The sequence below is a fragment of the Saccopteryx leptura genome, chromosome 6, assembly GCF_036850995.1.
Source record: "Saccopteryx leptura isolate mSacLep1 chromosome 6, mSacLep1_pri_phased_curated, whole genome shotgun sequence".
In the NCBI taxonomy this organism is placed as follows: domain Eukaryota; kingdom Metazoa; phylum Chordata; class Mammalia; order Chiroptera; family Emballonuridae; genus Saccopteryx; species Saccopteryx leptura.
Genome location: NC_089508.1, coordinates 28,489,344 through 28,501,724, shown reverse-complemented (window position 1 = coordinate 28,501,724; position 12,381 = coordinate 28,489,344). Strand labels below are relative to the sequence as shown.

General features: G+C 46.3%; 1 protein-coding gene across 4 annotated transcripts in view; it reads left to right on the top strand.

Moving 5' to 3' along the window:
* Nucleotides 1-9,062, top strand: part of DCAF4 (DDB1 and CUL4 associated factor 4) — a 34,676-nt gene extending 25,614 nt beyond the window's left edge. Inside the window, exons 10-14 of one of the 4 annotated variants that reach the window (XM_066388430.1) lie at nucleotides 947-1,045; nucleotides 2,002-2,099; nucleotides 3,890-4,063; nucleotides 4,430-4,544; nucleotides 7,050-9,062. In XM_066388430.1, coding sequence (XP_066244527.1) covers nucleotides 947-1,045; nucleotides 2,002-2,099; nucleotides 3,890-4,063; nucleotides 4,430-4,544; nucleotides 7,050-7,243 — 680 coding nt within the window. In that variant the 3' untranslated portion in view covers nucleotides 7,244-9,062. The remainder of the gene's footprint in view (nucleotides 1-946; nucleotides 1,046-2,001; nucleotides 2,100-3,889; nucleotides 4,064-4,429; nucleotides 4,545-7,049) is intronic. The other 3 variants (XM_066388429.1, XM_066388428.1, XM_066388427.1) reach the window with 3 other exon arrangements.
* The last annotated feature ends 3,319 nt before the right edge of the window (nucleotides 9,063-12,381 follow it).

Sequence of the window (12,381 nt, the reverse complement as noted above, 5' to 3'; positions counted from 1 at the left end):
CCTGGCAGCAGGCTGGATATCGAGTTTCCAGCCTTTCAGAGAATTAGGATCAATTAGACAAGGGTCAGGCCTCTGAGAGTACAGGCTTCAGGCAACCCTGGCAGGAATCCCAGCTTGGACAGATTGCTTAACCTACCTCGGTAAAGTGAAGGTAACACCTTCCCCATCAGGTTATGGAGAGAACTAAATGGGGTCGTGTACACTTAGCCCGGAGCCCGGCACTTCGTTGTACAGCTGGTTTATGCGGCAGGTATTACCACCCATGTACAGGTGAGGGAACCGAGGGGAAGAGAAGTTCAGAATTTGCCTAACAAAACTAATCTGTGGTGTCTGAAGGCAGGAGAGTGGTTTCCTTTGGGGAGGCAGTAGTCGGGAGGGTACTGGAATATTCTATTTCTTAACCTGGGTGGTGGCTGTATTTACTTTGTTGTAACTCATTAAATTGTATACTTATGATTTGTGACCTTTTTGTATGTTTCATCAATAAAAGTTTATTTTTTAAAAGTTTTGCTTGGGATTTCACAACTAATAGTGTGATCTGGGATTGTAGCCATTTTAGCTGTGACATATCCTATAAAACATAAGCTTTATAAGATATTTCTCCTCACTAGTAGAAACTGATATTTTCTAGTCTACTTCACTTTAAAGATGCTGCTCACAACTGGGTTACTGCCTCCCTGATAGCTGTTAGTATTGTTAGCACTCCTATGGGATGTCAGGAAAGAGTTATACATTCACTCAGAATAACCACTTTTGAACCAGGGACCCCAGTTGAATATCTCTTTACCTGCTACCACAAAACCTAGAATGGGGCCAAGGAATAGACCCCTCTGAGTGGCTGTTCCTTGAAGTTTCCCCAAATCTGGTGATCACCAGCCTGGTAGCGTGAAGGGAAGGTCTGTGTCCCCAGAGGGCAGCCATGCTTCACAGTCTCTGTCTCTCTCAGCAGAAGAGCGACCTGGCATGCTCTGCAGTTTCCGGATCCCTGGGGCCTGGTCCTGTGCCTGGTCCTTGAACATCCAGGCAAACAACTGCTTCAGTACCGGTAAGCCGCGGCCACCACCACCCTGGTTCCCAGAGGAAGGTATTTATTAGATCTTAGACCAGTGGTTCTCAAACTTTTTGAAGTCAGGGCAAATTTAAAATCCTACAAATAATTATAGGTACACTATATACAAATTTCTGAGAAATATGTTATAATAATTAAGTCAATATTAAAGAAAAAAAACATAAAGTCCAAGTGTGCTTTTATTGTAAACAAAATAAATATGACAAAATTAAATTTATTCTGACATTAAAAAACATTTTTGTTACATTTTTTGAGTTGTGCTTTTTAGAATTTGTAAAAAGGGTTAAAAAATTTAAAAACAAAAAAGTTATCTTTTTATCTATATAGATACATTCTTAGTAAGATTTAGTAAAATCAGCAGGTCCCGGTGTGAATGTGTTAAGTTTTTTCATTCTTGTGTTTATGAGAAACATGAGCCTGATGTGTCCTAGCGATTTCTTCAATGTTTGGCATATATTTGAAAGGCAAACTCTCATTTCCTTGTCAATACATTGAAGAATTCCTGTCTTTTTACTCTAAATTGTGTTGAGTGCAGAAAACCCCCACCATACATATCATTTTAACTTTACACCAAACAAAGAATAGAAGAAACTTGCCTCCAGTCTTTCTGGTGAACATAAGGGGTAGTGTAAACAATCCAGCACCACAGCTTAACAGCCTTTTGCAACCTAATCAGGCAAGTGAGGTGGGGGGTTGGACTGACAGTTTACAGCCAATTCCCCACACCTCTGTCCCCCAAAAATCTAAACTTCAAAAACCCTGTTGGTTTTTTGGTCCCCAATAGGCACATAATTCTCTGGAATACCACAGGGCGCACCTGGAAATCTTCTAGGGTGCACACTTTGAGAACCACTGCCTTAAACCCTTGTTCAGCAATCCCTCCCCCCAGCTACAAGTGACGCTTGTCTCTGCCCCATCTTTGTGTCTGTCAGGCTTGTCTAGGTGTGTCCTGGTGACCAATGTAGTAACGGAACACCGGCTGTCATTTGGGACCGGCAGTGACGTCTTGGCCCAGCGGTTTGCTGTCATGGTTGGTTGGATGGGCAAGGGCACAATATAAAGTTTCCCAAGAGTGAAGATTTGCTGGATTGAAACCGGAGGCCCTTCTGGCATTCAGTCCTCCTCCCCCTCTGACAGGAGACAGCAAGGGTGTCAGAAAGAGTTAACAGGTTATTCGAATATGTCTGCACTGAGTGAAAGTTGGCCAATCCAGAAAGGCCTGGCTAATTGGCTTTAAACAGCTTCCTGTTAAATGAATGTTAACAATTCTTTTTTTTTTTTTTTTATAGAGACAGAGAGTGAGTTAGAGAGAGGGATAGACAGGGACAGACAGACAGGAATGGAGAGAGATGAGAAGCATCAATCATTAGTTTTTCATTGCGCATTGCAACACCTTAGTTGTTCATTGATTGCTTTCTCATATGTGCCTTGACCATGGGCCTTCAGCAGACCGAGTAACCCCTTGCTGGAGCCAGTGATCTTGGGTTCAAGCTGCTGGGCTTTTTTCTTTTTGCTCAAACAAGATGAGCCCGTGCTCAAGCTGGCGACCTCGGGGTCTCGAACCTGGGTCCTCTGCATCCCAGTCCAACGCTCTATCCACTGCACCACTGCCTGGTCAGGTGCTTTTTTTTTTTTTTTTTTTTTTAATGTTAGCAATTCAGTAGGATAGTTTTGTTTTGTTTTTTTAATTTTTTTTTAATTTATTCATTTTATAGAGGAGAGGGGGAAACAGAGAGAGAGAGAGAGAGGAGAGACAGAGAGAGAGAAGTGGGGGAGGAGCTGGAAGCATCAACTCCCATATGTGCCTTGACCAGGCAAGCCCAGGATTTTGAACCGGTGACCTCAGCATTTCCAGGTCGACGCTTTATCCACTGCGCCACCACAGATCAGGCAGGATAGTTTTTTTAATGTATAAATTAAGTCCCAATTTGTAGCACTTAATAGTTTCATACACAGCTTTCAAGTTACACATTTTATAAATTTAAACATAAAAATCTTAGTCATTACTACATTTCAAAGACTTGTCCTATGGAATATACCATCTTAAAAAATGTGGAGGTGGTGGCCCTGATTAGTTGGCCCAGTGGGTAGAACATCGGCCTGGCATATGGACATCCCGGGTTTGATTCCCACACAAGAGAAGTGGCCAACTGCTTCTCTCTCCTTCGCCAGTCTCCACATGCCCTCCCCCCGCAGCCAGTGGCTCAGTTTGTTCACGCGTTGGCCCCAGCACGGAGGATGGATATAGCTCCGTTGATTCGAGGATTGGCTCCAGACAGGGGTTGCCAGGTGGATCCTGGTCAGGGCACATGCTGAAGTCTGTCTCGCTATCTCCCCTCCTCTCACATTAAAAAAAATAAATAAATAAATAAATAAATAAATATATATGGAGGCAGGAGTGTGCCGACCTGTTTGCAGCAGTAAGCACAGAGTTCATTGATTCAGGTTTCTTCGGCCACCTTCCCTCTGTTTGGGAGCCCACATCTTACCTGGACCTCTGATCTCTCCTACTCCATACTCATCATCCCAAGCTTCTCACAAACAACATTGGTGAAGACAGGGCACTGTCACTTGGGCTTCAGAGCGAGGCCTGAGGGGTCAATGCAGCCAGTAGGGAGGACCCTGGAGGGACACATGGGGTCCAGTTCTTTTCCCCTTTCCTAAGGAGCCCTTCCATCTCCTCTCGGTCTCAAACTCAGACCAACTGCACCTCTGACCCAGGAGGGCTGGGTAAGGGAGGGGAGGGTCTGGGAGAGGGTGTGTTCTGGAGGACACACCCTTCCCAGCCTTAGAGGTACCAAGCAGTTCCTCTTTCCGTAGACTCCTTTGCTGTTTAACGGCTGTCGCTCCGGGGAGATCTTTGCCATTGATATGCGTTGTGGAAATCAGGGCAAGAACTGGAAGGCCACCCGCCTATTCCACAACTCAGCAGTGACATCGGTGCAACTCCTCCAAGAAGAGCAGTGCCTGATGGCTTCCGACATGGCTGGAACGGTAGGGTAGCGCTGACTTTCTCAGGCCCCCAGAGCTGGTGGCCCAGAGGTCTGTCAGGTGGAGGGGCTCCGCTGGGGAGACCCTCATGCCAGACAGCAGCATGGAAAGGCAGCTGGGGACCGGGCGAGTTGGGAGCTGTGCAGAGTAGCTGCTGTGCTGCCCACTGCTAGCCCAGTCTGATCTACACAGATGTGAAACTGGTTCTGGTGCCTTTGATGGACTCTAGGACCCAGGAGTTTGAAGCTCAGGTTGTCCTGCCCTGAAGAGGTCTCTGGAGATCTCCTCGCCCTCCCTGGCTTCCATGCCTGGGCTTCACCTGTGTACCTGCTGGACCCTCCTTAATGGCTCCTTGCTTCTTCCCCACAGATCAAGCTGTGGGACCTGAGGACCACTAAGTGTATAAGGCAGTACAAAGGTCACGTGAACGACTACGCCCTCTTGCCCCTGCATGTGCACGAAGAAGAAGGAATTGTGGTGGCAGGTACCTAGGGTGGGGGAGATTGCATTCACCAAATTCTGTCCCTTATGGCCCCCAACGGAACAGAATAAAGGGATCATGGGCGGATGGGGTCAGGGAAACTAGCTGGGACTCAGAGTTGGACATTAATGAGCAGAAATGTAAATATCTACCAGCTGGACAGACATTTCAGGAACAGGGAGGTTAGGTGCAGTAAAACACAGCAACTTGGGAGATCTGGGTGAGGGTTTACATCCATTCACCAGGTCAGCCTTCACGGGGAGGGACCTTATCCCATCATGCAACGTCCTGTTGAAAAGTTGAGCTCCCTGTTCATTATACTTGCGTTTCTACCAGAGGATGCTGAGAGAGGAAATTAAGGTCATTCATTGTAAAGGAACTGATGGTTGGTCCCTTTAAGACCACCCTTGTGGATCCATGATCTTTAGAATAGGAGCAGCGCCATCTAGCCACTAAATCCCATTGAAAGGAGTTATTACAAGATTATACTGCTTTTGGACTATAGAATATTCTGACAGCATGGAAGTTTGGTGGTTTGACAAATTAAATAGTAGGCTCTTGACCTTAAGGAATAGATTCCCGGTCTTCACAGATCCTCAAATTTGCTAATATTCCTATAGAAAGTACTTATTCCCCATGAAATCTTTTTATGGTTAAGAAACATTTGTTAGAACTTTCTTAGGCTTATTTACTACTATCACCATCACCAGCAATTAGCTTCCTTTTTAAGTCTGTTTTTCACAGGTTTTCAGTTCAGAGAAGTTTCTGTGTTCTGGATAATAGAAAAAAGGCCTTTTGAGAGGCAGATTTGTGTACTGGGCTAGCTGCAGTGATCAGTGAGCTGTGCTATACCTGAATTCATCCACAGCCGGGGTAGCACTGGTGCTTATATAGTCCCTCCAGTGGTCGAAAGCGCAGACGTGAAATCCTGGGTTGCCTGAGGACTGTCCTCTCTCTTCCCTGAAGATCTCCACTAGTGTATGTCTTGTCTGGGCTACCACAACCAGCGGTGCTAGGTGTCACATTTCTCACAGCTCTGAGCCCTGACGACTGTGTGGTCTTTTTCCTTCTTGAGAGTGGAGTGGGGAAAGAGACACATCGATTTGCTGTTCCATTCACCTACATAGTTATTGGCTCTTTGTTGTTTTTTTGAGAGAGAGACAGGAAAGGAGAGATGAGAAGCATCAACTTGTAGTTGCGTCACTTTAGTTGTTCATTGATTGCTTCTCATACATGCCTTGACCGAGGGGGTGCCTCAAGCTGAACTAGTGACCCCTTGCTGAAGCCAGCAACCTTTGGGCTCAAGCCAGTGTCCATGGGATCATGTCTATGATCCCACACTCAAGCTGGTGAGTCTGCACCCAAGCCAGATGAGCCTGCGCTCAAGCTGGCAACCTTGGGGTTTTGAACCTGGGACTTCAGCATCAGTTGTGCCACCACCATTCAGGCCATTGGTTGATTCTTGTATGTGCCCTGACTATGGATTGAACCCACAACCTTGGCGTGTTGGGACGACACTGTAACCAACTATGTGGTCTTAAGAACTAAACTATTGCCCCGGCCGGATTGCTCAGTTAGTTAGAGCGTTGTCCCCACATGCTGGGTTTGTATAGGTTCAGTTCTTGGTCAGGGCACATGCAAGAATCAACCAATAAATGCATAAATATGTGGAACAACAAATCAGTATTTCTCTCTCCCTTCCTCTATAAAATCAATAAATTTTTTTAAAATTTTTTAAAAAAGAAAAGAACAGTTAAGCCAGAAAGAGCTCTAGGGAGAGCTAGCACCTGGTTTGTACCAGGATGTAATGAAGTTATAAGATCTTACTGGTGCCTGACCAATGGTGGCACAGTGGATAAAGCATCAACCTGGGACACTGAGGTTCCAGGTTTGAAATCTCAAGGTCGCCAGCTTGAGCTCAGGCTCACCACCTTGAGCGCGGACTCACCAGCTTGAGCACATAGTTACCAGCTTGAGCGTGGGATCATCAACAAGATCCTATGGTCGCTGGCTTGCGCAAGGGGTCATTGGCTTGGCTGGAGCCCCGAGTCAAAGCACATGTGAGAAGCAATCAATGAACAACAAAAGTGCCGCAACTACGAGTTTATGCTTCTTGTCTCTCTCTTAAAAAAAAAAAGATATTACTGGCTACTGTTTTATAAAAGTAAAATCAGTTGCTTGTCTCTAGACCAGGTAGACTGGGCCCCCTCTTGAATAGTCATTGACAACTAAGAGAAACAGAATACCCACCCATGAGCTAGGCTACCCAACAAGCTACTCAAGGTGTCACACAGTGCCAGCCAGTGCATCTTGTCACGTTGACTACGTGCAAATGATATGTGGAGCACCAGGGCGACCTATAACTTCAATTTTCAAAAACCACATATTATTAGTAGAAATATTTTCTATTTGTGAGTTTGTGTTCTGGCTTACATGGAATCATGAGAAGCCACGTCCACAAGTTCTCTGCATTTTCACTAACCTGCCACGTGTCTCCCTCTCTCTTAGTGGGCCAGGACTGCTACACGAGAATCTGGAGCCTCCACGATTCCCACCTGCTCAGAACCATACCCTCCCCACACCCCACCTCCAGGACCAACATTCCCAGTGTGGCCTTCTCTTCTCGGCTTGGGGGCGTCCGGGGAGCCCCAGGGCTGCTCATGGCTGTGCAGCAGGACCTGTACTGTTACTCCTACAGCTAATTCTGCAGGGAGCGGCCTGGGGGAATGTGGATTTGACTTGAAGGATTAACGAGTAGCCATACTTTTGACATAATTGCTGTCTCCATTGAAGGCATTTTAAATGGATGTTCTGTGCACAGAGATCCCATCCATCCAGCTGCTAGGGAGAAAGAAGGTGCTATATTTTATGCAGAGACACTTTAGTAAAGTTATTTCAGTTAGGTTGTGGGCTCAGAGAGCTTAAAAGTCCTTTTCATAAAAGGTAACCTATTTCCTTTTGTTGAATTCCATAAAAGAGTCCCTTCGCCCCTTTTATAAAACAAAAAATACATTTTGTAAGGGCTAAAGACTGGTAGTAACTAAATTAAAGCTTGTTTCACCAAAGCCTAACAGTAGACTGATAGGATAGTGAGTGCATGGGTCCCAAGAACACATGCATCTGTCCTTGAGAAAGCCGGCTAGAGGGAAGAGGAAGAGGGAAGTCATTTCTCAGAGTTTCCAGAGAAAGATTTAAGGCTGGAGTTTGGCATCACCAAACTAGCCTCACTCAGTGTCAGGAGCAGAGCTTTGGGTTTCTCCTTTTATTATCACTCATAGGCACTGGGCAGAGAGATCTCTTTAGATGCTAGGGGTTTTAAGCAGGCCTTAGCATGACTTGTGTTGAGACATCTTCCAGAATGTTAGGTACAGCAGCTCCTATTTTTTTTTTTCTTTTGACAAGAGTCAGAGAGAAGGACAGATAGGGACAGACAGAAAGGGAGAGAGATGAGAAGCATCAATTCTTTGTTGGGGCACCTTAGTTCATTGATTGCTTTTTCATATGTGCCCGGACGGGGGCTACAGCAGAGCGAGTGACCCCTTGCTCAAGCCACTGGGCTCAAGCCTGTGACCATGGGGTCAAGTCTTTGATTCCATGCTTAAGCCAGCGACCCCGCGTTCAAGCCGGATGTGGTGACCTCAGGGTTTTGAACCTGGGACCTCTGCATCCCAGTCCCATGCTCTGGTCACTGCACCACCACCTGGTCAGGCAGTAGCTCCTATTTCTATCATGGTGACTTAAATGTCAGATTCAACCTGACCTGTGGTGGCGCAGTGGATAAAGCGTCGACCTGGAAATGCTGAGGTCGCAGGTTCGAAACCCTGGGCTTGCCTGGTCGAGGCACATATGGGAGTTGATGCTTCCTGCTCTTCCCTCCTTCTCTCTCTGTCTCTCTCCTCTCTGTCTCTCTCTCTCCTTTCTAAAATGAATAAATAAAAATTTTAAAAATTTTAAAAAAAAATGTCAGATTCAAGGGCCCCATCTCAGAAAATTGGCTTTGATTTTTTTTACTATCTGAGAATCAGTTTGTGAGATGTTCATGCCAAGCGTTAAAGAGCTTATCTTTCCACCAAACAATAAACTAAAAGGAACCACGGTATGGTGTGTTGATTTTAATGATGTAGATCAGGATGCTTGGCTGCTGTAGGAACAAACCAGCTGTGGTAATGTCTGCTTAAATCTTGGGTGAGGGACAGAGAAGGGAGACTGGGACCAGCCCTAATGGCTTTGCTGCCACTTGCCCCTCCAGATCACATGCCCTTTTCACCTGCTCTGTGTTCCCCGAGAAGCTGACCTCCGGGCTACCTCAGTGGCTCCCTAGCCCCTGTGAGTTCAGCAGTGGGAAAGCACAGGGCAGACAGGGAGTGACTTGGTCCCTGGCTGCCCCCTGCTGGGCTGTGGGGGGCTGTGGCTGTGTTCCTCCAGCCAAGGCCACCGCTTCTGTTGGAACACAGCCATCTGGGCTCCAGTCACTCCGCTCCCTGTCCTTTCAGACCTGCAGCGGGTAATTTCACCTCACTGCCACTAGCCCAGAATGCTCCACCAATTAAACTCTCTTCAGTTACCCTGTGAGTGTGACATCTCTTTCCTGCCGGAAATCAAACTAATACAACTTCATGTACAGAGAACCAAATTAAAAAAAAAAAAAAAAAAAAGATTGTTCATCTGATAAATGAGCTAGCTATGTGTTATATTTTTAGTGCCTCATGTTTTATAAAGAACATGCCATCACCTCATCTGATTTGATTCATACAACAAGCCATCAAGGAGGAAGGACAGTAACATAAAAATTAGCCCGGACTTGGATGCTGAGTGAGTTGCCTCAGATCACAGAGCTTGTTAAGTGGAGAGCTGGGACTTGGAACCAGAAGACTTGAGATCATGTGCTCTATTTTTCACACTCTTCTAGTCCCTGACAATACTTGTGTATTACAACCAAAGCTTTGGAGAAATCAGGAGGTGGCAGGATGCAAGTGTAAACATGTGATAACATTTCATGATACTTAATCTCCAGGTCACTGAAATTTTCTGGCACCAGTGGGTAAGATTACTAATTCTTATGTGTTTAATCATTTAGATTTTGTTCTTATATCTCAGCAACCCTGGCACATTGACCTGTACATCAGTCCCAGGAAATACCTATATGATTGCAGCTGGCCACTCTGCAGTCTCTTGGATTAACTTGAGTGACATGCCTTGCCCAAGGGCACAAACGAGCAAATAAATGCTGAGTTAGGACTCTAACACTCACCCATATTCTTGTCCCCTCAAGATCTAACAGCACAATACACAAGTTCATTCATCAGAATCTGCAATTTAGAATCGCTGCTACTGTGTATCTACTGCAAAGCCTTCCCCACAGTTCCATACTATTTCAATGGAGCCAAAAGCCCATGATTGGCTACTACTCAGTCTAACTTCGCTCTCTCCCTCAAACAGTGGATACACTGCCTACTTGAGAGCACCAGGTGAGCCTGACAAGTATGACTCTACCTCCATGTAACTTTTTTTTTTTTTTTTTTTTTTTTTGTATTTTTCCGAAGCTGGAAATGGGGAGAGACAGACAGACTCCCGCATGCGCCCGACCGGGATCCACCCAGCACACCCACCAGGGGGCGACGCTCTGCCCCTCTGGGGCATCGCTCTGTTGCAAGCGGAGCCACTCTAGCGCCTGGGGCAGAGGCCAAGGAGCCATCCCCAGCGCCCGGGCCATCTTTGCTCCAATGGAGCCTCGGCTACGGGAGGGGAAGAGAAAGAGAGGGGGAGGGGTGGAGAAGCAGACAGGCACTTCTCCTGTGTGCCCTGGCCGGGAATCGAACCCAGGACCCCTTGCACGCCAGGCCGACGCTCTACCACTGAGCCAACCGGCCAGGGCCTCCATGTAACTTCTTAAACCCTCTTATCACCAGTGCCATAGACCAAGTGTCTTGTTAGGTAAGTATAGTTGTTATTTTAGATTTTCTGTAGGCTTTAAAAAAAGGGGGTTTGGGGCTTTTCAAAACTTCCAATTTAAATTTAGCAATTTGTTCTTGATCTCTAGTTAGCAGTCACTGCACCTAACATTTGGTGTAGGTTGTATGAAAAGTGGTTAAAGTTAGATGAGAAGCTAATTAAGCATTTTGGTCTATTTGCTTATTAACATAGTGTCCCAAGGATTACTATGTTGCACAACCTTGGAGCATTTTTCACTTGCAGGTCTATGAGGGCATTCTGCCTTTCCCCAGATGACAAAGATGGCAGCAGCATGGAGCTATGATAAACCCTTTGTAAGTGGCCTGGTGTTTGCTTGCTTGTAGCCTTCTAAACGGAGATGAGAGAACAATGGCACATACTGATGATCACACACGCCCACAGACGAACACCTGCCTCCCACACCGTCTTGCTGTGTAGCCCTCTAGAATTCAGCTGGCCCAACATGCTCTGGAAGGTACTCACAGAACCCTTGATGTCCCTGGAAGTGTCCTTGGAGACCAAGTTGTTCTTCCTTACTTGTCAGCCTACATCTATCCTGTTCTAAGTCTCACACAACCCTCTCCGAAATGAACTGCAGATAAAACCGCTTCCCTTTCCCCATGTGTGTATGTTGCTTAAACCCTCTGGGCCCACTCCTCTGTCTGCCTCTCCAGGCTGCCCCGCAGGGCCACTGCCACAGGAGCCTTCTTCCCACAAGATCCCTCCCTGCCTTCAGTAGCTTCTTGTGCCTCAGAATAAAATGTGGCCTTTTGAGATTTGATCACACTTGCCTCGTCCTGTTACCCCATCTGCACACAATCGTCCCAAGTTCCTTCATCTGGTCTCTGCTCAAACTATCCTCCACTTTTCATCTGAAAAGTCCAACTGTTCCGTCTCAGCGTCCCAGAAACCTCTAGGACGCTTAGTTTCCCCAGCACTTGCCACTAGAAACATGTTGAACAATTTTTGCCAGTATTATTCCCGTTAATTCTTATAATCCTATAGAGCAGGTGATGCTCACTCCATTTGCCTGAGGCCTTCTACCAAAAAGTGGCAGAGCCAACTGAGTCTCCTGTTCAACTCCAAGAATCAATTTAGGCTCCCTGTGTTTGAGGGGATGGGATTTTTACTTTTACTTTGGAATTTTAAGACTTGCTCGGCTTTGCCTGACCTATGGTGGCACAGTGGATAAAGCGTCAATCTGGAAATGCTGAGGTCACGGGTTCAAAACCCTGGGCTTGCCCAGTCAGGGCATATATGGGAGTTGATGCTCCTCTTCCTCCCCTTTGTCTCTTTCACTCTCCATCTCCTCTCTAAAATAAATAAATAAGTAGATCTAGATACCTTTAAAAAAATGACGTAAGATTTGCTCAGCTTCGGTTCAACAGTTTTCCCTTTTTCCTAAGACCAGCCACCTGTCTCCTACAGATGACTTCAGGATGGGCTGTCGTCTTTGCCCACAGCTCCATGCTTGCTCCTACCGCCCATCCACTTTCACTCTGGCATCATCTGAATAAAAACAGCTGTTGCGAGAGCAAACAGGACATTATCTGCAGAGGCCATAATCTGAGCAAAGGCACAAAGACACAAATGCTGCCAACAGCCCAGCCCAGGACAACCAGAGCTGGGGTAACGCGGTAACTGAGAAATCATTTAGCTGTTTGAGTTAGAATCTTCTGTCAATCAGAGGTAGTTGTCTCCAGAGCCTCGGAGAGAGATTCGGGCAGTTGAAACCATGGCAGTGGATGAAATCACTCAGTATTAGCTTCATATATTGGTGGACTCCGCCAAAGTCTACAGATGGCAGTTGCAAAGACGGCTCTGGTCATATAAGCATATCCTTGGTTCAAGTTAGCCAACAGAGATAGGAAAAAGCAGCCTGCTGTCA